The following is a 25,750-nucleotide window of genomic DNA, read 5'->3' as shown; positions in this document are numbered from 1 at the left end:
GGCACAGAAACTCCTGCTTCCTGGAGGTTACAGTGGCCGGGGCAGGCCAACATCTCGGTGCAAGTAGGAAAGTTAGGCACTGGCTCTCCAAGTACACTGGCTCTTTCTCTTCCATGAAAGTCCGAGCGTATAGATGTTTCTAAGTCCAAACACCTGACCACTTGTAGAAACGCAAAGTCGTCACCCACTCACGACTCTAGGGATCTTTGGTTGATAGTAAAAAAGAGAGACCAGAAACAGAGTAGGGAATGCAGTTTATGTTGCAGGATTCACTGGGGTAGTGGAGAGGGGCTGTCGCATACAGAGGGCTTCGCTCACCTCCTGGGGCGGGGGCCGGGGGGCGGGGGGGGGCGCCAGGAAGCCTAAAGGGGTGTGCTGTTGCGTGCTAGTTCCTTAGCCAGGCTTTTTCAGAGGGATGCAGATCTCAGGGAGAGGAGGGACTGGCTCCAGGATCCAAGTAGGAGGCGTTGCTCTCGGTGACGTTGTACAGGGTTAAAGCCCCAGGCACAGACAGGGCTGCACCCTCCAAATCCGCCTGGACATCTAGCATGAGTGGAGTTCCCAGTGTGTGGTCTTTCCCTAGGACCAGTAGGATGTGCTTAGGCTAAGGGACCCTCTCCCTTTCTTCAGGAGGAGAGCCCCCTTCAGTTAGGGTGTAGCATCACCCATACACACATCGATTTTCAAGGCAGGGTCTTGTTGCATAGCCTAGGCTGTCCTTGAGTCCTTGATTTTCCTATCTCAGACTCCCAAGTGTTGGGATGACAAGCGTGCACTACAATATCTAGCTTAAAACATCATTCTTGACCTTACCCTTCTCACACAATAATAAATAGTGTGGGTGATTCTAGAAGTCACTTCAGGGAAGCCTGAATTTAGGGTCCCCCCCCCAACTCAAGCTGCCAAGCCCACCAAATCATGGTAATTCAGACCGTGATGGCTTCTACCCAGGAGTCCCCACCACCATTACCTACACCAGAAGAATTCAACTCCTTGACCGTCAGCTCTGCTTCATCCGTCTCTGGTGCCAAGGGCTGCATCTGCATGGGAGAATCCCATGAAGCGGCTGAGAAGGAAGCCCAGAAGCTGAGGCAGAGAGCTGAGGGATCCCTGGGGGCAGTCCTTCAGCCGTGAACCCAAGGGTGTGGCCCTTCCCACTCCCTTCTTACCAGAGACAACTCCATGTCCAGATCCATCAAGGTCCATTCTCGTCCATGCAGGCTAGGGCCGAGCACCTGGGAAGAGCTCGGGTGAGTGGTGCCTTCAAAGTCTGCACAAGAGGGCTCAGCCTCATGTGTCTCATGTCCTACCCCAGGCAAAGAGATACTCACATCCACAGGTGCCACGGGCTCCAGAGTTTCAGGGGCAGGCCGAAGCAGCATTGGGGGTAGCAGACTCTCTGGGCTCCGGTTACCCCGATCCAGGCCCAGAGTTCCCCTGTGCATAAAGAACTGCTATTGGTCTATAATACCAACCTACTATTAGCTCCTAAGGAACGTGTATCATCCGATTTAAATTGCTCCAACAACTAGAACATGCTAGGGGATGGTGCTTTCCTTCAGTCCTCTCCCTAATAAGGGAGATTTTGTTTTCCTTTTTAAAAATCTCTCAGAGGAAGGAGAAAGACAATGTCTTGCTGTATAGTCCTGGCTGGCCTCAAACTTACAGCAATGCTCTTGTCTTAACCCACTGAGTGCTAAAGGGGCATCTTTACTACTGTTTGACACAGGGTCTCATGTAGCTTAGGACAGGCACATTTACTAAGCTAAGTGTGATCTTGAATTTCTGAACTCTTGGACCACCACCTCCTCCCTAGAGCCCGCATTATAGCAGGGTGGTATCACCATACCCAGAGTCTAAGCAGTTACCTTGACATTGCCTTTGCTTCCTAGCCTAGACCTGAGATCTTTGGAAATGCCCCCCTTCTTATATAAGCGTGAATACTGTTTATGTGTTTGTTTGTGTTCCAGTCTTGGAGTTTGAATTTAGATCTTGATCATGTTAGGCCCATACTCTGACTAAGTTATGTCCCCAAGCCAGCCACCCTTCCTCTTTGTTTTTAATTAATTTATTGTTATTTTAATCTTATTTTATTTTTTGGCTTTTTGAGAAAGGGTTTCTCTATGTAGCTTTAGCTGTGCTGGAACTCATTCTGTAGACCAGGCTTGCCTCAAACTCTGAGGTCCACCTGTCTCTGCCCCCTGAGTGCTGGGATCAAAGGCACACACCACCACCACCCAGCTTACTTATCTATTTTTATTTTTTTTTATTTTAATTTTTTATTTTTTGTTTTTCAAAACAGGGTTTCTGTGTGTAGCCCTGGCTGTCCTGGAACTCACTTTGTAGACCAGGCTGTCCTCGAACTCAGAAATCTGCCTGCCTCTGCCTCCCGAGTGCTGGGATTAAAGGCATGTGCCACCATGCCCGGCTGATCTATGTTTATTATCACTGTGTGTGTATTATGTGTCTGGGGTGTGGGGGATGTGGAGAGGCCAGAGGATGGTTTCATGAAGTTGCTTCCCTCCACTTTACATGGGCTTTAGGGGTTGAACTCAGGTCAAGAGACTTTTGTGACAAGCACTTTACCTGATGAACCATCCTGCCAGATCTTCTTTTATACTTAGACAGAGTCTTACTAAGTTACCAGCATTAGTCTTGAGCTCACACTGTAGCCCAAGCAGGCCTTGAACTTTCGATACTCCTGCCTCAGTCTCCCAAGTAGTTGGATTGACATCCCGTACCACCAAGACCAGCTATAACTGGTTCTTAAGTGTATATATTATATATCTCACTATCTCACTATCTATCTGTCTGTCTGTCTGTCTGTCTGTCTATTTATCTATCATCTGTCTATCATCTATCTATCTATCTATCTATCTATCTATCTATCTATCTATATTTATTCATCCCAGTGAACTAATTTTAAATGTAAATTCCAGAGTCCTACCTCAGGATGCTTAGTGACTTGACTGGGAGTTTCCATTTTCTAAATGATGTTGATAGTCTTTGGAGAATACCCTGAGAAGTCAGGGTCGTGAGAGTCTGATGCCCAGTATCCTCCCTTAGCTGCCTCAGGACCATAAAGCACTGCCTTTTCTTTGGCCAGTATATATGGATCTATCTATAAACCATCAATTGGCTCTGCTCACCTGTCAGGTACCTCCCTGGGGCCCCTTGGTTCAGGCTGTTGTACACTCCTGGGCCCCTCAGGGCTGTAGCTCCCTTTCCCTTCCAGGATGGCCTGCACCACAGCCACGGGCAGCGGTGGGGGTGCTGTCACGCAGAAGTCACACTCGTTTGGGGCCAGGGCCAGCCCGGCCTCGCCATCCCCCCCTGGACTGGCCGGCTCTTCTTTGAGCAGTGCCAGGCCCTTCACCCTGCACCAGAGAAAAGCTTCAACCAGACCCCGACACTGACTGTCCCCCACCTCCACAGGCTTGTGGGCTGCAGGCCCTTTCCCATAGCACCCCCAGAAGGCAGCCCCCCAGTCCTCCGTACCTCCTGCAACCACCGGAGGGAGAAAGCCTGTGTCCTTCAGGAGATGGAGAATCTTCTGGGATGTCAGAGATGATGGGCCCTCTGGCCCTGTGAGGGCTGAGGCCCAACGTGGTCTCTGGGAGGGGCTGCAAGGAGAAGGCTAGGCCCAGCTCTTGACCCCTAACTATAGGAAGAGCCCAACCAGCATCCACCATCCACCGGGACTGGGTCTAAGGATCAAGGTTTGAAAATGATCTGTGCTGGGGGGCCTAGGTCTGGGTGGTCGAGTGTTGGCTTCCATCTTTGGGGGTGGGGGTGGGGATAGGGAGAAGAAACAGCTTCCTCACAATTCTATCTGCGCCCCAGGAAGAGGAGGTAGATGGGAAACAGCACCTACCGACTGGATAAAGTAGGGGTCCTGGAGGAGAGCACCAGACACAGGGCAGGCATTGAATTTGGCAGATGCTGAACAGGCGCTCCCCTCATCTAGCATTAGGGACCTGTGCAGGGTCGGCAGGTTAGGCCTCCATGCCCCTCAGCCTGCACCTCCCTCCCTCTCCCTCTCCCTCTCTCTCCCTCCCTCAGGCCCCAGCAGCCAAGTCAGCAGAGCTGAGGCCCCGTTGCCAGGGCATCAGTCACATGCTGGAGTGGAAGGGGCTCCCTGAGAGATGGGGGGCCCTTTTGGGGGTTGTGAGGGAAGGGAGGGAGCTTAGTGTGAGACCCAAACCAGGGATGCCTACTTGGGGCCTAGGAATTTGAGAAAAAGATCCTGGAGGGAAGGGTGGGGGGGAGATAGTGGCCTAATGGATGGTTGAGTTCAGGGATAGGAAGGGAGCAGGGAGTCCTGGTTAGAGGATTGAAGATTCCTGGAGGGTCTTTGGATGTGGGTCCCTGTCAGGGAAGGGAGTTCTGGCGGTGGGGATGCAGGTGTCAACACCACAGACTTTCTTACTCACAGTTTTCTCTTGGCTCCTGTACTGCTGGGCCCTGTCTGAAGTGGCCCAAACAGGCACTGGATTAGCTGAAAAGAAAGGGCTAATTTATACTTCAGCCCAGGCCTTTCACCCTAGAAAGGCAATTCCTGGTCTAATGGGAAGGGGTGGAGGTGTGGGGTAGCCATGAGTGGGGAGGATAAGAAGTTGGGGCAGAGGAACACCTTGCCGATGACCCGGTGCTGCTGACTGTGGCTCTGCCGCAAAGTTACCACCTCTCGCCACAAGATCTCGTTCTGCCTGGGGAAAGCGGGAGGAGGATGCTGAAGCATCTGAGTTCGCCCAGGTACAATTCCCCCCCACCGCCTCCCCCTCAGAATGGAGAGGTCCAGACTCTGTTGCCAGCAGAGGGGATACTCATCTTATAAGACTAAAGTTTCAGAGTTGGACCCATTGTCTTCATGGAGGCTCCAACCAAAGAGCGGAAGGAGCTGCCCAGAACCCCTAGGTGGCCAGTGAGCCTCTCACCCCTAACTCCACCCTTCCTTCCCTGTCCCGCACTGCCTGAGTTCCTGCAGCCGTGCCTCCGTGCTCTCCTGCACTCCTCTCAAAGCTTGCACCTCTCCCAGCAGTCGGCTCAGGTCTTCCGGACGCCATCGACTGTCATCGCCTCGCAGCGCAGGTACCTGCAGGCAGGAGGCACCATCCGGGACACATAAGGCAGAGCCAGAAGTACCAACATTGGTGCCTTCCCATTTTTTCTGCAGTTTGTCCCACCTTGCGGCGCACGCGCTCCAGTAGCTGCTCGCGGCCTCGCACGAAGCTCGGATGCTGAAACTCAACGTGGTCACGCTCTGGTCTGAGCAGGCCACCTTGCTCGATGCTCACCACCTTCCGAAAACCATCTAAGGAACAGTGTGCGGAAGGGCGGGGCGGGGCGGGGTGTGAGCGTGAATCGCTCCATCCTCTGCACTTAGTGACCCCCCAAACCCACTCCCCGCTTGGCAAAGGGACTCACACATGTTGAGTTGGCGAACAAAGCTCGCCATGTTGCTGTGCTTGAAGTACTGGGGCAGCACTTCCTTGGCGAAGCGGCTCTGATCACTTACGAGGAAGCTGGTGCCACTCTACCGAGAACGAACCACAAACACCCGCAAGCGGGTGGGGACCAGACAACGTGAGTGGGTGCCATTCACGGCTGGGCCATACTCACTGTGGGGGTCCAGATTTGTACCTCATTGGGAGGTAGGACTTGGCCAGGTCTGTACCATGTAGAGCCTATCCTACCATAACCGCAAAAGAATTCCTACCCTAACTAGACCTACACGCAGTTCTCAGAAAGAATTAGCACACACCCACCCCGGGTCCATCTCAGACTGGTCCCAGACTCACTACGTGACTCTGAGCCGGAGATCGAGCCAGCTCTTCTCTTTTCTTGGCCTGTTTTCTCATCAGTCGATGAAGTAAAGTGAGAATTACCCTGGTCTCTGTGGGCTCTAGGACCCTTACTTCTCCCCATCTTTGCTTCACACACCCCTTCCACCGTGATCCACTCTGGACAGCTGAATTGAGGTACTCACAGCCCAGGCCCAGGCGGGGGCTGGGTGGACAGGGGTGTTCACGACATTGGAGGGATCCCGGGGACCACTGAAGGAGTTGAGGGGCCCCAGCCCTCACCGGGCTCCAGCGGATGAGGTGGTCGGTGCCTGGGTCGCCTACCAGCGCCCATAGCTTGCCGAGGAAGGCAGGTACCGGGCTGGGGCCTGGCTCCGTGGGCAGCGCAGCTGGCGCTTCCTGCATGGCGCAGTCTCGGCCGGCCGGGCTCAGCGTTCCAGCCCGGCCGCTGCGGGCTTGTCAAAGCCGCGAAAGTGCTGCGTTTGCCGCCCGCCCCGCCCTACTCCGCCCCTGGGCGCCGGGTCAGGCGGGGGCCGCGTGCGAACCCAAGAGGCGGGGCTCGGACAGCGGCCCAGCCACCGGCGGAGAGGAAGGGCTGGCTGAAACGTAGGTGTGTGGGTGGGTGAGCCCACGTTCGAGTCTCGAGTGCCTCTCTTTCTCTGTTGTTTTGGGAGAAAACATCTGGTGGGCTCGGAAAGTCCTAGTTCATCTGTGGACACATTGAAGCCTAGGTAAGGGCGGGCAGATAGGGCGGTGGGTGAAGTTGGACTTGCCCGGTCTGCGAGGACGCTAGGAAACTGGTCATTCCCGAGGTATAGGGTGCCCGGATCCCGATCCCCCACAGTCACAGTACAAAGGCCCTTGAGGTCTCCTTGAATGTCGGGCCTGACTGCCCTTCCAGCCTTTGTGTATTTCCTGCCCCCCACCCCCACAGCTGACTCGAGATCACAGGACGCAGGAATATTAAAGGATTTATTTACTTTACACTCACCCTTGACTCTTGGCTCCTACTTGTGCCTGCCCTCCCCCCAGCTCTGGACCTGAGCTAGAGCTAGTGCGAGTGTACAGAGGGGACGGAGGGCCCAGAATAGACAGAGACACAGAGGTTGAGAGGGCTCGCTGAATTTATGGTGCCTGAGATTGGTCTGGATGCTTTCATAGACCCCCAGTTCCCCAAAAGCGCCTTAGTCAACGGAGCCCCTAAAGAGACTAGCAACTGGGGCGTGCCTGCGCAACTTGCTTAGGCCTTCCCGAGGCTTGGGGTTCGCGCGGCCCTGGGGGGGCTAGATTGCCCAATCACCGCACCAGTGTGGGCCGCCAGGGATGCGGCTCACGCTTTAGCTTGAGCGTATAGCTGCGCAGGCGCGGACAGTGCGCTCGGAAGGCGTCCAGTACCGAGGGTCTCACCACGCAGAAGCAGTGTATTTCTCTCAAGCCCGCGCAGCGCGCCGCCAGCTCCTCCAGCGCGGTGTGCAACTCCGGGGATGCGGACGCGCGCACCTCGAGGGCGCGCAAAGTTTCAGCGTAGTGGCGCGTTGCGAAGCGCACGGGTCCTACAGTGTCACCGGAGAGGTTGAGACGCAGCACAGCCACTGGTACTGCTGGTTGCAGGATGCGCGTCACGGCCTCATCTGGAAGCACAGGCTCCAGCTCCAGCTCCACCTCCAGCCCAGGATGGCGGCAACTCAGCGTCGCCCAGGCTTCATCAGGCAGAGGGGAAGCACGAGCATCTTCGGGGCACGCGCACCTCAGTGCCAGAAGTGCAAAAGGGGAGCGATGCGGAGCGGCTAGCAATTCCAGCGCGGCGCGCGACATACTAGCAAGGTGCAGTCCAAGGGCGCGCAAGTGAGGACAGGCCTCCAGTAGTTTGAGCACAGAAGTGGGCTGCACGCTGTTCACCAGTGCATGGTTGTCCAGGAAAAGACTGCGGAGCTCGGGACAGCCAGCAGCAGCCTTAAGCACCAGAGTGTCGTCCAGCGTGTAGGGCAAGTGGCGCAGGTCGAGGTGGCGAAGTTGGTGAGCAGCTCCGCAGACTGCGTGCACAGCTCCCAGGATGTCCTGGCCCGCATCAAAAAGCGGTTTCTCTCCGCGGCACTCCAAGCGCAGGCCTCGGAGCCTTGGGGCTCGGCTGGCCAGAGCGGTCAGCAGCTCGGTGGCCGTTCCGCGGCTGGGCTTCTTTGATGGCTCATATTCCAGCCTTAGGTTGTGAATGTGGTCCAGGCAGGAGGACAGATATGGTGGCAACAAGTCTTCCAGCTCACAGTCACAACTTATGTTAGAGCGACATAGAAAGAAATTAGCGGTGTCACCATGAACTAGGAAAGAAACTTTTTTTTTAAATTAATGTTTTGATTTGTGTGTGTGTGTGTGTGTGTGTGTGTGTGTGTGTGTGTGTGTGTATTCTTGCTTTACCTGCATGTATGTCCGTGCACCACAGGCGTGCCTGGTGTCTGAGGAGGCCAGAAGGGGGTGTTGGAATCCCTAGAGCTGAAATTACAGCCATAGCTTCGAGCTGCTGTGTGCGAGGCAGGAATCGAACTCAGGTCTTCTAGAAGAGCCGCTAGTGCTCTTAACTGAAGAGTCATTTCTATGTGCCTTTCACTTTGCCTCTTGCCTATGACAGGAATTTCCATCCTATTTCTTTAGAAGACTTCAGAGGTTTCTGCCTGAGGTTGAACCCTCTCCCAGCAGCCCCCCCACCCCCACCCCGCCACTCCAGGAGTGTGTGTGTGTGTGTGTGTGGGGGGGTATTTAAGGAACTTGGCATGCTCAGTAGTCGGTGGAGATGGAGCAGGGCCTCCAGACCCAAGTGATTAAGTCTATAAGCCTCCATTTCCTGTCTGTGCAAAGGAGGCACTACTCCAGACCCACTACCCCTCATCTTCCTGTGAGCATTAAATGAGTTAACTTATGTAAGGCACTTAGGATACTAGTTGGGGACTTGGGACAGAGTGAGTGGTAGACTCCTTGCCTAGCAAATGTCAGACACTGGGTTCAATCCTCTGTTTCGGAAAAAAAAAATAATAAAAAGACAATGCCAATTGGTATATAACAGGCAGCCAATGAGCCTGTCTTCACAGATGAAGATGAGTGGGCCACAGGAAGCAACTCACCTGATGCTTTTATCAGACCACACGGTGCTGTTGGCGGCAGCCGCCGCCCAGGCCCTGCAGACTCTGGTGGCTACAGCAAGGTCCCTGAGAGGCAGGTCACGGAAGATGAGCGCCAACACTTCCTCTGGCAGATTGTCGACCAGCTCCCCCATGGTGCGGCTGGAGGGGAGGGGCCTGCTGCTCCCAGCTGCTGTGACTAAAGTGAAAGAGGGAGTCCCCTGGGTCAGAGGGGCGGATGGATGCTTGTGCACAGTAATACTGGGAGCCCAGGAAGCGCTATGTGGTTTGTAGAGAAGGCAGAGATCCCAGGCTGTGAGATGGCTTAGCAGATAAAGGCATTTGCCCCAAACACGGACGACCTGAGTTCTGTCCCGGGGTCAGAACTCTTTCAGAAGAACTGACTTCTGAAAGTTGTCCTCTGATCTCCAAGAATGCATGTGTACCCTGATTGGAGCACTTCCACACACATACCTGAATAAACAAACAAACAAACAAAAAGTTTAGAAAACATACAACAAAAGAATGGGACTGGAGGGATGGCTCAGCAGCTACAAACAAACAATCAAACAACAAAACCTTGGCTGTACTTGCAGAGGACCCAGGTTTGGTTCCCAGCACCCCACATGTGGCTCACAACTGCCCTTAATTTCAGGTTCAGGAGACTTGATGCCCTCTTCTAGCCTCTGTGGGCACCAGAGACACACATAGTGTACAGTGTACGCAAACACTCATACACATAAAAAAAAGTGTAAATCTAAAAATTGTTTTTAAGACAAGGCACTGGAGAGAGAGCTCAGCTGTTAAGAGCGCTTGTTGCCCTCAAAGAAGGTAGGACTTTGGTTCCCAGCACCTCCATAGCCAGTAAAAACTGTCTATAGCTATAGGTCTAGGAGATCTAAAAACTTTGTAGCCTCTGTGGCACTGCACGCTCATGTTACACAGACGCATGTGTAAAACCATACACATTAAATAAATTAAGCTAATTTAAAAAAGAAAATGCAGGGCTGGAGAGATGGCTCAGCGGTTAAGAGCACTGACTGCTCTTTCAGAGGTCCTGAGTTCAATTCCCAGCAACCACATGGTGGCTCACAACCATCTGTAATGGGATCTGATGCCCTCTTCTGGTGTGTCTGAAGACAGCTACAGTATATTCACATACATTAAATACATAAATTTTTTTTTAAACAGAAGTCTCTGCTCAGAATAGTAAATCTCCCTAAAGGCTTAAAGGTATAGTTCCAGTGGTTGTGCCTACACACACACACATACATACACACACGCACACACACACACACACACACTTTCCTATCTACCCTCTCTTTTTTTTCTCTTTTCTCATCTCTGCTGTGTGGCCCTGGCTGGTATTGAACTTGAGAATACTCCTGCCTCAGTGGTTTGGTTTTTCTTTCTTTTTTAAAAAATAGGGTCTCACTGTCTAGCCTTGGCTGGCCTGGAACTCCCTATGTAGACCAGGCTGGCCTTGAACTCACAGAGATCCTCCTGCCTCTGCCTGGGAAAGCTATGACTAAAGGTGTGTGTCACCAAGCCTGGCCCTCACTGGCTCTTCAAACTACTTTCTCGTGTGTTGAACAAATGAGAAATAGGTTTCAAGTTGAGGAATCCTGTCCACTAGAAACTGACTGTTGGGGCTAATCAGGCACCAGTCTTAGAGAATATTTTTTGTTTGTTTCTTTTTGTCTGAAATCACAGGCCAATCAGGAAGTGATGGGCGTCCCAGAAGGGGAGTCACCTTTACACTGCCTCCACCCCCTAGTAACGGACTGACTTCCTGCATGCTTTCTGTGACAGACCTGTGGTAAAAAGCTTGTGGCTCTGTCTGGGGCCGGACCGCTCTGGCACCCTTGAGGAGCTGTTGTTCAAGTTAGGACCCTGACCCTCGCGGAGCCTTGGTTCCTGCTAGCTAATAAAGACTCGGGTGGAACCCTGCAGACACACCCCAGAGCTTGGCTTTTACGAGAGGGGTGGGATCGGAATCTGCGTTTTCTCTGAAGCTGCCAGTTTTGCTTCAAAGTGCTGTAAGGTTTTTGTAAAGGTTCACACTTGCCGTTTCATTTCCCCATGTCTTCCAGGTGTATGGTCTCTCGTGGAATTTACCTCAAGTATACACTAGAGTTCCCGGATACTCCAAGCTAGGCTTGTCCTGGAACCACAGCACCCCATTTTCTGTGTTAAAGACTAGCAGAGATTAGATCATCAAACCAGATTTCCTAGGGGGCGCCAGAAAAAATTCTCATCTCCAGGAGATGCCCTCTGATTGAACCCCAGGAACTAACTTAAATTTGGCGGCTCTCACTCTGAAGCCCTTTCGGCTTCAAAACCCCCAAACTGCTATGTCCAGTGGGCAGTTCGTCCTGCCATCTAAACTTGGGTGTCCGTTATCTTACCTGCTCAGCGGACTAGGTGGGCTTTACCCGGAGACAGGGGACTGGCCACGGAGGACAGCTAGGGCAGGAAGGAGAGGCCCTGGGCGGAGAAGGCGGGACGCGCGGGCGGACCCGGCGACTCTGCTAGGGCACCGCCCCTGCGTCTCCGCGCACACCCGGAAGCCGCGCGCAGCAGAGCCAGGCGAGTGTGCGGCGGCCAGGTTAGTGCGGAGGGTGGGTGGGCTCCCTCGGTGCAGCCCCAGCAAAGCGAGAGATCTGGCTTCCCGAGGGCGAGCACCGCGCGGTGGTGACACGCGATTGCTGGCCAGTTAGTGGCAGCGGCCGGTCGGACTGTTTTGGTGGGAGGTACGAGGGACTTCGGACCTCCACCTTCTCTGGTTTTTTGTCCCAACTAAGGGTTTCTGGTGGGTGTCAGGGCCCTGCGGAGGAGGGGATATGGCTGCAGGGCTGGCCGGGAACGGTTCTGAGAACCCTCTTCCTGTCTGAGCCCAGTCGTGCGCGAACCCCCAGTTTGAAGGTGGGGTAGTGGGCAGACTGGGAACCTTCCTAGGCCAGGTCGCTTACTGCGCACCCGAGCAGGGGGCGTGTTCTGATGGTCTGGGAATCTCAAACTTTCTTTGAGTTGGGAGCCAAGCCCTTCCACCTAGCCAGAAGTGGGGCTACCTGGGGACTGTTATTTGTTAATGAGACCGGACATCTGGGTAGAGTCATTTGTTCTGGAACCCAGCGTAGAAGCCTCCTGGTGGAAGGAGGCCTGAGAAGGATTCTTTTTTCATTTTGGTTTTCCGAGACGGGGTTTCTCTGTGTACCCCTGGCTGTCCTGGAACGCACTCTGTAGTGCCAGGCTGGCCTCGAACTCACAGAGATCTGCCTGTCTCTGCTTCCTGAGTGCTGGGATTAAAGGGGTGCACCACCACCACTCGGTTTGGAAACGAATTTTTTTTTTTAAAAGACACACACACACACACACACACACACACACACACACACACACACACACACACGAGATTCAGATGCACCAGAAGAGGGCATCGGTTCCCATTACAAATGGTCGTGAGCCATCATGTGGATGCTGAGAATTCAGGACCTCTGAAGAGCAGTCAGTGCTCTTATCTGCTGAGGGAAGGATTCCTAAGGGGACAGTGAGAAACCAGTTCCCTCCATCTTGTCTGTTCTATTAACCTCACTTCTCCAACTCCGCGAACTCCAAGGCGGCTATTTCCCCTATTTGCCCAGTACTAGTGAATTTACATATCGATTACTCTGCCATCTCCAGCTCTACCGCACTTGTGCTGACAGGCCTGGTGGATAGTACCCCGACACACACCAGTACAGTTCCAAATCTTCTCCTACCCCTTGGGATGGGATCACATCCATGGGATAGAAGGGTAGGAAAGTGAACTAGATGTTTCATGAATCACGAGCTACTTCTTAGACGTCCTTGCTTGTTTTATACCTCGGTAGCTGAAGAGTTACATCGTGATGTTTTTGCCTTACTTTTTACTAAAGACATTTATGGGCTGGGGTGGGGCTCAGTGGCTGAGAACTACCGTACACCTGGCTCAGGGTTCAATCCCAAGTACGGAAGTCACTGGAGCCCTGCCCTGTAGAACTTCCTGGTGTTCTTGCTCTTGGTTCCTGAGGGCTGAGGTTACAGATAGGATGCCATCACCTCAAGTTCTCTCCTTTTCTTTTTTGGCTTTTTGAGCCAGGATCTTACTCTGTAGACCAGGCTGCCCCCTCAAACTCAGAGATTTGACTGCCTCTGCCTCCCGAATACTGGGATTAAAGGAATATTTCATTTACAATCCACCTCCTCTGCTTTTTTTTTTTTTCCTTTTTGAGACAGGGTTTGTCTGTGTAGCCCTGGCTGTCCTGGAACTCACTCTGTAGACCAGGCTAGCCTCAAACTCAGAAACCCACCTTCCTCTGCCTCCCAAGTGCTGGGATTAAAGAAGGTGTGTGCCACCACCGCCCAGCGACTCTTTCTTTCTTTCTTTCTTTCTTTCTTTCTTTCTTTCTTTCTTTCTTTCCTTCCTTCCTTCCTTCCTTCCTTCCTTCCTTTCTCTCTCTCTCTCTCTCTCTCTCTCTCTCTCTCTCTCTCTCTCTCTCTTTCTTTCTTTCATTCTTGTTATTTGAGACAGGGTTTCTCTGTGTAGCTTTGGCTGTCCTGGAACTCACTCTGTAGACCAGGCTGGCCTCGAACTTAGAAATCCACCTGCCTCTGCCTCCCGAATAAGAAACATGTCTCTTATATATAAAGTAGGAGATATTGCTTAATACAAAGAAAATTAAAACCATCCCAACCTGCCCAGAGATAGACAATAATTTTCAGACTGTTTTAGTAAATATATGTATATTAGTATTAAATTTTCTGATGGAAGAGGAGTTTCAAAAATCTATGTTCCTTAGCTGGGCAGTGTTGATGCACGCCTTTAATCCCAGCACTTGGGAGAAAGAGGCAGTGGATCTCTTGAGTCTGAGGATAGCCTGGTCTACAGAATGAGATCCAGGGCAGCCAGGGGTACCTTGTCTCAGAAAACAAACACCCCAACAAACCAACCAACCAAAAACATACAAAAACCCCGTGTCCCCATGCTTAGACCTAGATAGGGCCATGGACAGTTCATCATTTCCCTCCACCAGGTCTATGCTATGCCCTGCCCAGGTGCTTTCTTCTTAACCTTGACTCTCTATTAGAGGTTTGGAAGCAAGATTTTAACAGGAGATGGATGGAAGTGATCCTGGCGTTGAGGGGCCCTCATGTCTCATGTGGAAAGTTAGGGAATTTGTTTAGGAATAGCCAAAGAGAACACGGGCCCAATCACAAAGCAGGATGACTTAGCGCGCATAACTGAGCAGTCAAGGATGGTCCGAGATAGCTGGATCCGTGAGTGCATGTCCTGTCCTCAGGCGGGCGTGGCAGCACTTGCAGATAGACCGCTGTGAGTCAGAGGCCAGCTTCCTGTAAAGGGAATCCAGACCAGTCAGGGCCTAGTACACAGAGAAACCCTGTCTTGACACCCCCTCCCCCACAAAAACCCAACAGTGTGTGTGTCCTGAGATGGAACCCACAGTGGAACAGTTCAGAGCACTGTCAGCTCTTCCAGAGGAAGCTGGTCAGATTCCCAGCACCCATGCTGCGGCTCACAACCATCTGGAACTCCAGTCCCAGGAAAGCTGATGCCCTCTTCTGGCCTTCCTGGGTACCAGACACGTATGTGGTACATAGGAAACCATGCAGGCAAACCAAAAAAAAAAAAAAAAAAATGAGTGTCCTGCCAGGTGTGGTGGCTCATGCTTTTAATCCCAGTACTTGGGAACCAGAGCATGCAGGTCTCTGAGAGTTGGAGGCCAACCTGGTTTACATAGTAAGTTCCAGGCCAGGCCAGACATGTCCACCGTAGACACGGACCCTGTCTCAGAAAAACAAAACAGAACAAAACAAAACAAAAAAAGTGTGTCCTCATCTCTTGGCTTTATTTCCTTCCATGTAGACTTCCTCCTTCCCTCAGATAGGTTCTTCCTAAGCAGGAGCCAGAGAACTCAGGGGAAAATTAGTGCCTCTTCCTTCACGGTCCCCCAGCAATGCAGAGTTGAGTGTCATTAGTCCAGTTTGAGCCAATATCAAGTTTTGACTGGCTCCTGAAGAGTGGCAAGTGGGATATGTAGACTGGCCAGCCTTGCTTTCACATTCAAACTTGGATCTAGGCAGGGACAATTAAGTGGAGCCGTGTATAGGAGGAGCAGTAGGACCTGCAATGGCTTTGGGAACTTAGGCTGAAGGCAAAGCTAAGACGTGAGTCTGGTTGGTTCTGGAGCAGGAGCACCATCCAGAAGGAAGATGTCTTTTGTCAGCTTTAGTAAGAGAAACATACTGGCTGAGGGCCCACTGTCCTGCTGTGACTGTGACCTTAGACTTTTTGTTAAAGGCAATGGAGGGGCAATCCTGAATTCATGTCTGGGTTGGGCAGGACTAGGAGCAGAGTCCAAAGCTGGGGACTCAGGGGAAGGACTGCTGGACTACGTGAGACTGGAGAGTTGTTTCCAAGTCTGGAGATGATCTCTTTGCATCTCTAGGAGGCAAGATGGCAGCCGGTCAGAATGGCCACGAGGAGTGGGTGGGCAGTGCATACCTGTTTTTGGAGTCTGCGGTAGACAAGGTGATCCTGTCTGAAGCCTACACGGATCCCAAGAAGAAGGTGGCAATATACAAGGCTCTGCAGACTGCACTGTCAGGTGTGTGGCTGGGCAGGTGTAGTGACTCTGGGACTTTGTGGGAGGGGCTGGGATTGAGGGCCCACTTCTTTGCCTTGTGGATTTAGGCTCAGACACCTTTAAGAGAAAGACTATTGGGTGAGGTGTTGGAAGAGGGATGAGGAGAGAGGGTGCACTTCCGGCTGTGTGGGGTCTGGAGCCTTTGCTTATTGCACATGTGTCCTCGAGTGTAGACTTTTGTATACTTGTCTGTGTCTGCCAGATCCACCTGTTTTTTTTCTAATACCACCTTGCTTTAGAGCCGCCTTTACTTCTGAGCAGCCTGTTCTCTTTGCCTCTAATTGCACTTTTCCGTTTTCTCTTCCTCTCTCACCGCAGCAGCATTCCTTGCCCCAGTACCTACCCTTTCTGTTCCCCTTCTTGGCAGAGAGCACTAGAGGCTGACGTTGGGGGTTGGGAGAGTAGGCCGACTATGGGCTTAGCTTTCTCCTCTGGCTGCTTGGAAAAAAGTCCTGTTTGGGGGACAACGTGTGGCCTGACTGCTCACCTCCGCAGAGAGTGGGGACAGCTCTGACGTACTGCAGATACTCAAGATCCACTGCAGCGACCCTCAGCTCATCGTCCAGTTGCGGTTCTGCGGGCGCGTGCTGTGCGGCCGCTTCCTCCAAGCCTACCGCGAGGGGGCGCTGCGCACCGCGCTGCAGAGGTGCATGGCCCCGGCGCTTGCCCAGGAAGCGCTGCGGTTGCAGCTGGAGTTGCGTGCAGGTGCGGAGCAGCTGGACAGTTGGCTGACTGATGAAGAGCGCTGTTTGAATTACATCTTAGCCCAGAAGGTGCTGCCGTCCGTAGTTAGGATGGGATGGGCGGGGATTCGCGGCCCAAAGCCGCACTGACTGTGCACCCCTTCGTGCAGCCCGACCGGCTCAGGGACGAGGAACTCGCGGAGCTGGAGGATGAGCTCTGCAAACTGACGTGTGACTGCACTGGCCAGGGTGGAGCCATACAGGTAGCTTCTGCAGGTTCGAAGTTCCCGGTTTCCTCTCCGACCGAGGAGAAACCACTGCCGGCCGCCTGCCAGACTTTTCTGTTCCACGGGCAGCTCGTAGGTGAGGTTCATCAGCAGAAGCGGGGGGTCACCAGCAGGTCGATCTGAGCAGGGCTGGGCCCAGGTATCCGAAGGCAGGTGCGGAAGGGTGCGGGCTCCAGGGAACCGGTGCTCACTCACCTCTTGCTCACTTCTTCTGCAGTGAACCGGCCACTGACTCTTCAAGACCAGCAGACGTTTGCGCGCTCGGTGGGTCTCAAGTGGCGCAGGGTGGGGCGCTCGCTGCAGCGTAACTGTCGGGCACTGAGAGATCCTGCCCTCGACTCGCTGGCCTACGAGTATGAGCGTGATGGGCTATACGAGCAGGCCTTCCAGCTGCTGCGCCGTTTCATGCAAGCCGAGGGCCGCCGTGCCACACTGCAGCGCCTGGTGGAGGCGCTGGAGGAGAACGAACTCACTAGTCTAGCAGAGGATCTGTTGGGCCAGGCGGAGCCGGATGGCGGCCTGGCCTAAGTCTAGTACTGTGGGGAAGGGCGGCCAACCAGCAGTTCAGTGTTTGAAACCCACGGGTGGCTGTTGGGGTATTTTTTTACCGCTGATGTTGCTACTGCTGACCACTTTCCATCTACTGGACTTGGAGAGCATACGCACGCCCCACCTAGCTGAGCTGCTGGAGTGCAACTAACTGCCCCTCCCCCCGCCCCCCAGGAGCCAGGCAAGCAGCGCAGGGGTAAATCACTGATGATCATACAAAAAGAGGACTTGCTGCAAAGACCCTCTAAGTACCCGGACCTTCTGAAACCTAGCTCAAGGTGCTACAAAAACTGTCGGGAGCAGGATGCACGATTTTCCCCGCCCTTGGCATATACTCATCGTGGGACCGAAGCACCTTGTCTGCAGCGATAATAAAATGTAACTCTTTTACAGACTTGCGGAGATGCTGAGGTCTAGACCTGGTTGGGGTTAGTCACCTTCAGTGGAATAGTGAGCCAGGTAGAGTAGGGAGTGGAGAGACAGGCAGGGTTCGGGTAGGGCCTTGAGGAAGGTGAGAGGAAGGGGTTGCTACCTGTCCTGTTAGTGAAGGATAACCGGGGGTTTGGTGAACCATCATATACATTAGGTTTGGTTTTTGTTTTTGTGTGTGTGTGATCTAAGTATGTGCTTAAAACATCTACCGTGTACCTGAATTAGAAAATTAAAATTTCAGCCAGGTGGTGGTGCACGCCTTTAATCCTATTTAGCACTGGAGGCAGAGTCAGGTGGATCTCTGTTTGTTACAGGCCAGCCTGGTCTACAGAGTGTGCCTTTAATGCTATCTAGCATTGGAGGCAGAGTCAGGTGGATCTGTTTGTTACAGGCCAGCCTAGTCTACAGAGTGTGCTCCAAGACAGCCAAGCTCTCCTCCACCCCCACCCCCCACCCCTTTTCTGTTGAGATCTTCACCCTTGTTTCCACGGAGACTGACACCTATAAGATTCAGACTTTTTACATACCATGCGGTATTCAGGATGTTGAGGCAGGAGGATTGCTTCAATTTGGAAGTCAGCATGAGCTACATATTGAGACACCCCCACCCCCACACAAAAACAAAAGCAAACAGACAATCTGGGTTTCCCCACTTCCCCTGCCCCAGGATTTCCAACTTACATTGTTACTAAATTCAACCTTCAAAGTTTATTTGAGGTGGGGGGCTTGGCCAATGAACTTACTTCTGTATCACACATACTCAGAAACCCTAGTTTTCTGATTGATTTTTGTGGCAGTGCGGATATAACCAAGGCCCTGAGGAAAGGTCTACCACTGAGCTACATCCTGGCTCTTGCTTTTTTGTTTTTTTGAGGCAATCTCACTGTGTAGCTCAGGCTGGCTTTGAACTCATGACTCTCCATCCAGATGCTTCTGACTCCCGAGTGCTGGGACTATAGATGTGTGCACCAAATGTGCTAGAAAGTCATCTACCGACCTGGTGGTGGCGGTGGCGGCACATCTATGATCCCAGCACTTACTTGGCAGGTGGTTCCCTATGAGGCCAGCCTGAGCTAATTAGTGAGTCCCAGGTTAGCCTGGCTAGGGTTCTGCTTCAGGCCCTTGTACCCACATGAACACACACACAATTAAAAAATCTTCAGGGGTTGGAGAGATGTTTCTTTCTTTTTTTTTTTCTTTCTTTTTCTTCTGTCTTTTAAGACAGGGTTTCTCTGTGTAGCTCTGGCTGTCCTGGACCTCACTTTGTAGACCAGGTTGGCCTCAAACTCAGAAATCCGCCTGCCTCTGCCCCCCCCCCGCCCCCCCCCCCCCCGAGTGCTGGGATTAAAGGCACGCACGCCACCACGCCCGGCTTTTTCTTCTGTTTTGTTTTGTTTTTCGAGACAGGGTTTTTCTGTGCAGTCCTGGCTGTCCTGGAACTCACTCTGTAGACCAGACCGGCCTTGAACTCAGAAATCTGCCTGCTTCTGCCTCCCAAGTGCTAGGATTAAGGTGTGCACCACCACCACCTGGCCTTGGGCTCTGTTTCCTAACTTCAAGTTAAACCTTTGTCTTCTTCGTGCTCTTCTGAGACTTCACTTTTTTGTCTTTTACTGCCTTCTACCCGGCACCCAAGCCTAATTTTAAAAAAGGATTTAGAAATGAAAAAAGAACAAGGGATGTGTACATAAAATGCCCCTTTCTGCCACACAGTTGCTGGGTGGAAAGTCCAGAGCAGCATAGAGACCAAGGAGTTCAGATCCTAACTCCCTGCCCCACCTCCTGACCCCATATACCACACCTGCACATCTGTGTGTGCATACGTGCACACCTATCCCCAAAGTTCCTCCTTCCGTGGCTGTTTAGAGACTCCAGAGTTTGACCCTGCCCCTTATTATGAGACAATGTCTTATGTAGCTCAGGTTGGCATCAAGTTCCCTGTGAAACCAGGGATGGCCCTGAACTTCTAACCCTCCTGAGTGCTGGGGTTACAGGCATGTACCACCGTGCCTACTTTATAGAACGCTCGAGCTTAAACTCGGGGCTTCTCACATGCTAGGTCTGCAACCGAGTCACACCCTCAGCCTTCCAGAGTTGGGATTTTATAACAAGGCCAGTGAGACACCTTTGGAGGCCTTTGGGCAGGAAGCCTGGAGAGGAGAGAGGCCAAGACAGAGATAGATAGAGAATGGGATGAATATCAACAGCTGCTTGGGAGGAAGAATGCAACAGGCCAGTGTCCTTGGCTGAGGACTAGGGCAAGCTGATGGCCAGGAGTCATATTTGCCAGTGGGATGAAGGCCTGGGGAGACCCTGATCACTCTATTCACTAAGAATGACTATCCTGGTGACTCTGGAGCTCAGCTGTCTCTATAGTTCCCCAATTGAGGAAACCAATCAAGAATGGAGCTGGAATACTAGTGTAGGCTTGTAATCCCAACACTTTGGGCGTCATTAGCTTGAGGCTATGCAGGGTACATAACACAGCTTATCCTCAGAACCCTAAAAGACTAGTGGGCAGGTAAGAGTGGGTGGTTTGGCCTGGATGACAAAGCAGCTCAGAGGTAGGAAAACCAGGGGATCTAGAAAACAGCCTACCTGGGCTCAATGGGCTCTTCTAGAAGCCTCCCGCAAACACCAATCCCTGACACCCCAAACTGTACTGCAGAGGCAACAGCATGGGCAGTTCTACCTCAAGGATGCTATGTTGGGGAGCAGGAACGGGCATGGAGTGACAGGAATGAAGAGCTTGTCTGGGAAATTACTGTAGGCAGAAGTGGTTCCATTTCCTGTATCCAGTGGATGAAGAGAACAAAGGAGCGCTGGGTGGGAGATTCCTGGGGGCAGTGCGTTCTGGCTGTGTCAACCTGGGGCAAGTCACTTAGCTCACTAAGTATTGGTCCTCTTTGGGTAGAGCTGCTGGTAAGTCTGCAGGAACAGAACTTGCTGTCTTGATTGTTCGGGTGTGTATGCTTGTGTTTACTGGTGGCAAGCAGGGCAGAGTTCGGAGGGCATCCCCCACGACCAGACCACCAGCGCGAGGAGTAAGGAGACAGCTTTATATTATTGGGGCAATTCGTGGCTCCTGCTTGGTGAACCAGGGCTGCTGAAAGAGATTTTCTGAAAGATGGCCCGGTATGGCGGCCAGAAGAGCTGAAAGTTAAAGCACTCAGGCTTAGGGGTTGGGGGCCTATCAGCTGTCTACTTCTTGAGCTTAGAAACTCGGAGTTCCAGCGTCCTATCAAAAATACTAGGCTTTCTCAGCAAGAGTCTCCCGTGAGAGGCCCTCTCAGGGACCAGCCCACAGTCAGAGATGGCACTCCCTGCACCAAGGCGGAGCTGAGCTCCAGATGTCGGGGCGTACACAGCTGGAGGATCACGTGGCACGGCCTCAGCCCCCTTCCTGCCAACGCTGCATTTGGCTCAAGCCGGGGTCATGGCTGCCCTTGGGACCCTGAACTGACAGTTTCAGGGGTTGTCACCCCTCCCCCGCGGTCAAGCGTGAGTGCTGGGGTCCTAAGGACCAAGGTCAGAGGCGGGGAGGGGGAAAGGTAGAAGGGACCCAGCTTTGATGCACTGGATGGGTGGGTAAGGGGGCGGTAGGGGAGAGGCCTGCGTCACCCTGTCCAGACTTTGGCATCCTTTCTGGGCTGGAGCTGAGGTTAGAAGCTGAACTTTTTGTCCCTTAGGCTGCTGCGGTGGGGGCAGGGGCAGGGACGGAGGTCGACAGAGTGGATGAAGGAAGGATAGAGGGCCCTGTGAAGGGCGGGGCTGGACATGAGGAGGAGGAGGAGGCCGCGCCTTTGCCCAGACGCGTGGCTTACGCTGCTGCTCAGCGCCGCCCTCGGACTCCTGCTCTACGCGCAGCGCGACGTGGCATCCCCCACGACCAGACCACCAGCGCGAGGACCCCAGCTCCCGCGGCCCACTCCTAGCCTCCGAGCACGCGAGCTCCCTAACACCGCCCGCGCGGCCCCGCTGGCCTACGAGGGGGACACTCCGGTGCCGCCCACACCTACGGACCCCTTTGACTTCGGCGGGTATCTGCGCGCCAAGGACCAACGGCGCTTCCCGCTGCTCATTAACCAGCGTCGCAAATGCCGCAGCGACGGCGCATCCGGCGGTTCGCCGGACCTGCTCATCGCTGTCAAGTCTGTGGCTGCGGACTTTGAGCGGCGGGAAGCCGTTCGCCAGACTTGGGGAGCCGAGGGTCGCGTGCAGGGGGCACTCGTGCGCCGAGTGTTCTTGTTGGGCGTGCCCAAGGGGGCGGGCTCTGGCGGGGCAGGCACCCGTTCGCACTGGCGCACCCTGCTGGAGGCGGAGAGCCGAGCTTATGCAGACATTCTGCTCTGGGCTTTCGAAGACACCTTTTTCAATCTAACGCTGAAGGAGATTCACTTTCTATCTTGGGCCTCAGCATTCTGTCCAGATGTACACTTTGTTTTTAAGGGCGATGCAGATGTGTTCGTGCACGTGAGGAACCTGCTGCAGTTTCTGGAGCTCCGGGATCCCGCACAGGACCTTCTTGCGGGTGATGTGATTGTGCAGGCAAGGCCAATCCGAGCTAGAGCCAGCAAGTACTTCATTCCCCGGGCTGTGTATGGACTGCCCGTTTACCCTGCCTACGCAGGTGGCGGCGGCTTTGTTCTTTCGGGAGCCACGCTCCGCCGCCTAGCTGATGCTTGCTCACAAGTTGAGCTCTTTCCCATAGACGATGTCTTTCTAGGCATGTGTTTGCAGCGCTTGCGGCTCACACCAGAGCCTCATCCAGCGTTTCGCACCTTTGGCATCTCCCAGCCTTCAGCTGCACCTCATCTTCGAACCTTTGACCCCTGTTTCTACCGAGAACTGGTGGTAGTACATGGGCTGTCTGCAGCTGACATCTGGCTTATGTGGCGCTTGTTGCATGGGCCTCAGGGCCCAGTCTGTGCACATCCGCAGCCTGTGGCAACAGGTCCCTTCCAATGGAATTCTTAGTTATCTCTCACGGTATCAAACTTCTCTTACTCAGCTGCAGGACAGAACATGAAAGAACCCAAAGGGGTTTTCCATGTGGGTTTATGGTGTACATGACTTTTCTCCAGATCACTCACTGAGAGAGCTAGGGCTGGGATGAAACAAACACAAGTGGATATACCCATAGCCAGGCCTCAGCCCTCGTGGACCTGGCAGGCATTTTCGTATAGTTACTAGCTTCCTTCCTTCTCTCATTGGATTCCCAGTGGCCATATCTTATCTGTTCCCTTTGAGGTCTGGTGTTAGAGCTAACTAAGCCCTTCAGGTCGAGGTTTGCCTGTAGCATGTGGGGCGGGGCCATCATGTGTCACCGTCTTGCCCACTATACACACACACACAAAACCATGCCAGTGTACTTCTGAAGGGTGACCCATCCCCCTCCCGGAAGGAGTCCTAAGATTCCTCCACTATAAGATTGCTCATATTCTTCAACTCCAGCTTCAAGGAAATCAACAGCTCACATTTTAGTACAAACAGCCCAGTGGCAGCACATGGCACGCTGTCACTGTGGGCATAGGTGCTTTATTGGAAGGGGGACGAGGAAGTCTCCTCTGATCACGAGGATGGGAAGAGTCCTGGCTACCCTGACAGTGGGATGTGCAGGGTCTCTGGCCAGACGAAGGTCCAAATGGGAAGACACCTGTCAAATCAGTCATGGGAGTGCCACACAGGCCTGGCTGTAGGCCCAGGAACCATACAGACAGCTGGGGCAGGTCCCCTGCACATTCATCATGAACTATACAAGATGAGGCTGTACATGAGTTAATTACAAAAGTCATTATTTACAAAAATCTGTACACACATTTGAAAAACTCACAAAATTGTCATCTATGTATCACAAGTTGCTAGACCAAAATATTAAAAATGGGATAAAATTATATGTTTCTCTTCTCAATTCTTTTCAAAAGGATTACTATTTTAAAGCACATATATGCTACTTCCCATTAGCAAGACCCATGTAAGAAACCAAGCAGCCTAGTGTTCCTTGAGCCTCTAGGCCTCAAACCAAGTAGCCAGGCCAGGCCAGGCCAGTGCCCAGAACTAGGGCAAGGAGCTGGCCCACAGTGCATAACAGAATGCTGTAATGTAACAAAAGGAGGAAGGTGTCTTTGGCTAACACTTTGGCATTAAATAAAAGAGGCAAACAAGATGGAGACATGCAGCCCTGTCAGCCAGGTTGGACCAAGAGACACAGGTGACCTTAAAGGCTGGCTCCCAGAGCAGCAGTGGGAACCAGGCCTGGTACATACCTGGTAGGAAACGATTTCATCCACTTAGGTGCCACCTGGGCACGGCAAGGAGCACTCACAGGAGAAGCAGGGAAGGGCAGTGGGCCACACCAGCCACAGCCAGCTCATCAAGTCACTAAAGTGGATGGAGTGCAAATATTGCAACCAAGTACTACCGACATGCTACCTGCTCTGCTCACCTTAGGGGCCACGTGGCAATGTCGGGCCAAAAGCAGGAGCCTGTTCTCATCCTGGGAATATTTTCTTAGCTAGAGAAAGAGTCCTGTCTTCCCTATGTGAGCAGGGCAGGGGCTGACGTGTCCTTTATTACATGTTAGTTATGAGAGCCCTCATCATGGCTCTAAGTTTGTGCTTCTTTTTGCACACTGTGTTCTCTCCTGGCAACAGCAGGCTTAGGACAGAGTATCTGGGTCCTCCGTCCCACGGCAGAGGACTCAGCCCAAATCCTACTTCCAAACCCTTCTGAGTCCCAGGGCCCTTCAACACTGCCAAGGTGTCCAAGCAAACACACAGGGTGGCACAGAGACCCACTGAGCTGGATGTGACGCACAGTTCCATGGACAGGGAAAACAGTGATGTCCTTAGGGCAGCTCTGCTGTTCTCAGGTGGGCACCAGGCCTGGGGGGGCCATACAGGGTCACTGAGGCAATGTGGTTGTTCTGCATGACCTGGTGTAAGAAGAGAACAGCAGATCACGAGGGAAGGACTGGGTGGGCTAGAGGGTGCACACACAGCGCACTTCACACAGGCCCGGGCCCTGCATTTCCTCAATCACCAACCTCCTGTCAGTGGGGCTTACTTCTGCTCAAGGCCTGCCTGTTGTTCACAGGACACATGGCTTTTATAAACCCGCGTATCATATCTAGTCTCTACAACTACGAAAGCCTGCTGAAGTATGGCATCCAGATTAAGGCGGGGGGTTCCCAAGGCTTCTCTCAAACCAGTGGGGTGCCCAGGGCCTCTCATGCACATGGGGTTCAAGGATCAGCACACCCAAGTGTGGCCACACTTGCTCTGAGGTGCCCGCTCCCTGCTGTACTGCTTACTGATAAATAAGGCATCGCTGATAGGCTCATCCTGTTGGATGACCTTCAGGTTCGGTGACCCCAGATTGCCCCAGCCTATTTTTTTTTCTTTTTTGACATTATTAATTTTGCCTGTGGCAAGGGGCATGCACTTCCCACAGTATACATGTAGAGGTCAGAGAACAACTTTCAGGACACTGTTCTCTTACCATGTGGGTACCAGGAACTGAACTCCGGTCCTTAGGCCTGGCCGTGAGCACCTTTAGCTGCTGAGCCACCTCTCTGGCTCCCTAATCCTCATGTCTGAGCTTCAGACAGCAGAGATGAGGAAGGACTCATCTGTCCAGCATGGCTGTTACGTCAGCCCACCTACAATTCTCCCCAATCACTTGCTTGGCCTTGCTACAACGACAAAGCCCTTAGCAGCTTATTTGGCCTCTAGGACTCACCTCAAAGATCATCCGCTGAAGACCAAAGCAGAATGTGGAGCCAAACGGATTGGTGTTATTTGGGGATGAGGACCTGAAGCCAGAGAATCCAGAATTAGAGAAACAAAGGTCAAGCAGCAGAAGGTCCGGTTCCTTCTGGGATGTGGGTTACAGGCCAGTGGGCTCTCATGACAAAGTGTCTGTCGAATACAGAGGCCCTCAAGGTCAAGTGGCTTCTTTAAACTCTTGGAGTCAAAGATCAATATAAGCTGCTGTGCAGGTTAGTTTTTCTCAACATGAACTGGCTTCACCTGGGAAGAGGATACCCTTGTTGAGGAATTGCTTCATCAGACTGGCAGGATGGTCTGTCTGTGGGGGATTTTTAGTGACTGATGTAGGAGGGCCCAGCCCACTGTGTATGGTGCTACTCTTGGGCAGGGGGTGCTGAGTTGTGTAAGAGAGCAAGCTGTAGCTGAACAT

The 25,750-nt window shown here is 52.9% G+C and overlaps 5 protein-coding genes across 23 annotated transcripts in view; 2 read left to right on the top strand and 3 right to left on the bottom strand.

Annotated features, from left to right (window-relative positions):
* Positions 1 to 237: 237 nt before the first annotated feature.
* Positions 238 to 6,669, bottom strand: Hsf4 (heat shock transcription factor 4). Of its 10 annotated transcripts, none has more exons than NR_045689.1 (13): positions 6,087 to 6,282; positions 5,428 to 5,536; positions 5,187 to 5,314; positions 4,971 to 5,095; positions 4,634 to 4,709; positions 4,434 to 4,498; positions 3,875 to 3,977; positions 3,499 to 3,623; positions 3,150 to 3,273; positions 1,332 to 1,437; positions 1,170 to 1,235; positions 971 to 1,040; positions 238 to 579 (listed from the first exon to the last, which is right to left on the bottom strand). NR_045689.1 is itself a non-coding variant. In XM_006531041.3 (13 exons), exons 4-13 carry the CDS (start codon positions 5,064 to 5,066, stop codon positions 425 to 427), a joined length of 1,086 nt encoding a protein of 361 aa, XP_006531104.1. In that variant the 5' UTR covers positions 5,067 to 5,095; positions 5,187 to 5,314; positions 5,428 to 5,536; positions 6,087 to 6,669; the 3' UTR covers positions 238 to 424. The 10 variants fall into 10 exon arrangements, 8 of the variants coding, with proteins under 8 accessions (XP_006531104.1, NP_036069.1, NP_001242971.1 ...); XM_006531041.3 differs by having other exon boundaries at positions 3,150 to 3,377; positions 4,634 to 4,705; positions 6,087 to 6,669; NM_011939.3 differs by having other exon boundaries at positions 3,499 to 3,637.
* An 87-nt stretch (positions 6,670 to 6,756) lies between these two features.
* Positions 6,757 to 11,435, bottom strand: Fbxl8 (F-box and leucine-rich repeat protein 8). 3 transcript variants are annotated; one of them, NM_015821.2, is made up of 3 exons: positions 11,323 to 11,435; positions 8,918 to 9,388; positions 6,757 to 8,073 (listed from the first exon to the last, which is right to left on the bottom strand). In NM_015821.2, the coding sequence occupies exons 2-3, from the start codon at positions 9,067 to 9,069 to the stop codon at positions 7,101 to 7,103; spliced, it is 1,125 nt and encodes a 374-aa protein (NP_056636.2). In that variant the 5' UTR covers positions 9,070 to 9,388; positions 11,323 to 11,435; the 3' UTR covers positions 6,757 to 7,100. The 3 variants fall into 3 exon arrangements, with proteins under 3 accessions (NP_056636.2, XP_030099526.1, XP_011246738.2); XM_030243666.1 differs by having other exon boundaries at positions 6,759 to 8,073; positions 8,918 to 9,113; positions 11,323 to 11,419; XM_011248436.2 differs by lacking the exons at positions 8,918 to 9,388; positions 11,323 to 11,435 and adding an exon at positions 8,217 to 8,452 and having other exon boundaries at positions 6,759 to 8,073.
* A 53-nt stretch (positions 11,436 to 11,488) lies between these two features.
* Tradd (TNFRSF1A-associated via death domain) lies at positions 11,489 to 17,508 on the top strand. Its single transcript, NM_001033161.2, has 5 exons — positions 11,489 to 11,522; positions 15,403 to 15,561; positions 16,096 to 16,373; positions 16,454 to 16,646; positions 16,788 to 17,508. The coding sequence occupies exons 2-5, from the start codon at positions 15,411 to 15,413 to the stop codon at positions 17,096 to 17,098; spliced, it is 933 nt and encodes a 310-aa protein (NP_001028333.1). The 5' UTR covers positions 11,489 to 11,522; positions 15,403 to 15,410; the 3' UTR covers positions 17,099 to 17,508.
* A 3,324-nt stretch (positions 17,509 to 20,832) lies between these two features.
* On the top strand, positions 20,833 to 23,445 carry B3gnt9 (UDP-GlcNAc:betaGal beta-1,3-N-acetylglucosaminyltransferase 9). Of its 3 annotated transcripts, none has more exons than XM_006531541.4 (2): positions 20,833 to 21,079; positions 21,241 to 23,445. In XM_006531541.4, the coding sequence occupies exon 2, from the start codon at positions 21,329 to 21,331 to the stop codon at positions 22,526 to 22,528; it is 1,200 nt and encodes a 399-aa protein (XP_006531604.1). In that variant the 5' UTR covers positions 20,833 to 21,079; positions 21,241 to 21,328; the 3' UTR covers positions 22,529 to 23,445. The 3 variants fall into 3 exon arrangements, with proteins under 3 accessions (XP_006531604.1, NP_849210.1, NP_001258844.1); NM_178879.4 differs by having other exon boundaries at positions 20,930 to 21,052; NM_001271915.1 differs by having other exon boundaries at positions 20,930 to 23,445.
* D230025D16Rik (RIKEN cDNA D230025D16 gene) overlaps positions 23,030 to 25,750 on the bottom strand; it is a 27,908-nt gene continuing 25,187 nt past the window's right edge. For all 6 annotated transcript variants that reach the window (NR_166492.1, NR_166491.1, NR_166493.1 and 3 more), the window contains 2 exons: positions 25,292 to 25,364; positions 23,030 to 24,485 (listed from right to left, as the gene is read on the bottom strand). Coding sequence is in view for 3 of the 6 variants with exons in the window: in XM_006530888.3 (XP_006530951.1) it covers positions 24,399 to 24,485; positions 25,292 to 25,364 (160 nt within the window). In the remaining 3 variants the exon portion in view is untranslated. The remainder of the gene's footprint in view (positions 24,486 to 25,291; positions 25,365 to 25,750) is intronic.

The sequence above is a fragment of the Mus musculus genome, chromosome 8 (assembly GCF_000001635.26).
Source record: "Mus musculus strain C57BL/6J chromosome 8, GRCm38.p6 C57BL/6J".
Taxonomy (NCBI): domain Eukaryota; kingdom Metazoa; phylum Chordata; class Mammalia; order Rodentia; family Muridae; genus Mus; species Mus musculus.
This window is presented reverse-complemented; position numbering and strand designations above follow the sequence as displayed.

Excerpts from the sequence above, each read along its gene's own strand:
- Hsf4 (NM_001256042.1), bottom strand. The coding sequence starts at position 6,209 with ATGCAGGAAGCGCCAGCTGCGCTGCCCACGGAGCCAGGCCCCAGCCCG. Across the intron at positions 5,537-6,086 it reads ACCTCATCCGCTGGAGCCCG|AGTGGCACCAGCTTCCTCGT; the intron begins GTGAGGGCTGGG and ends CGTTCTCGGTAG. Across the intron at positions 5,315-5,427 it reads TGTTCGCCAACTCAACATGT|ATGGTTTTCGGAAGGTGGTG; the intron begins GTGAGTCCCTTT and ends ACTGTTCCTTAG.
- Fbxl8 (XM_011248436.2), bottom strand. The coding sequence starts at position 8,437 with ATGGAAATTCCTGTCATAGGCAAGAGGCAAAGTGAAAGGCACATAGAA. Across the intron at positions 8,074-8,216 it reads GTGCACGGACATACATGCAG|TTGTGACTGTGAGCTGGAAG; the intron begins GTAAAGCAAGAA and ends CTCTAACATAAG.
- Tradd (NM_001033161.2), top strand. The coding sequence starts at position 15,411 with ATGGCAGCCGGTCAGAATGGCCACGAGGAGTGGGTGGGCAGTGCATAC. Across the intron at positions 15,562-16,095 it reads TCTGCAGACTGCACTGTCAG|AGAGTGGGGACAGCTCTGAC; the intron begins GTGTGTGGCTGG and ends TCACCTCCGCAG. Across the intron at positions 16,647-16,787 it reads GTTCCACGGGCAGCTCGTAG|TGAACCGGCCACTGACTCTT; the intron begins GTGAGGTTCATC and ends CTTCTTCTGCAG.
- B3gnt9 (XM_006531541.4), top strand. The coding sequence starts at position 21,329 with ATGAGGAGGAGGAGGAGGCCGCGCCTTTGCCCAGACGCGTGGCTTACG.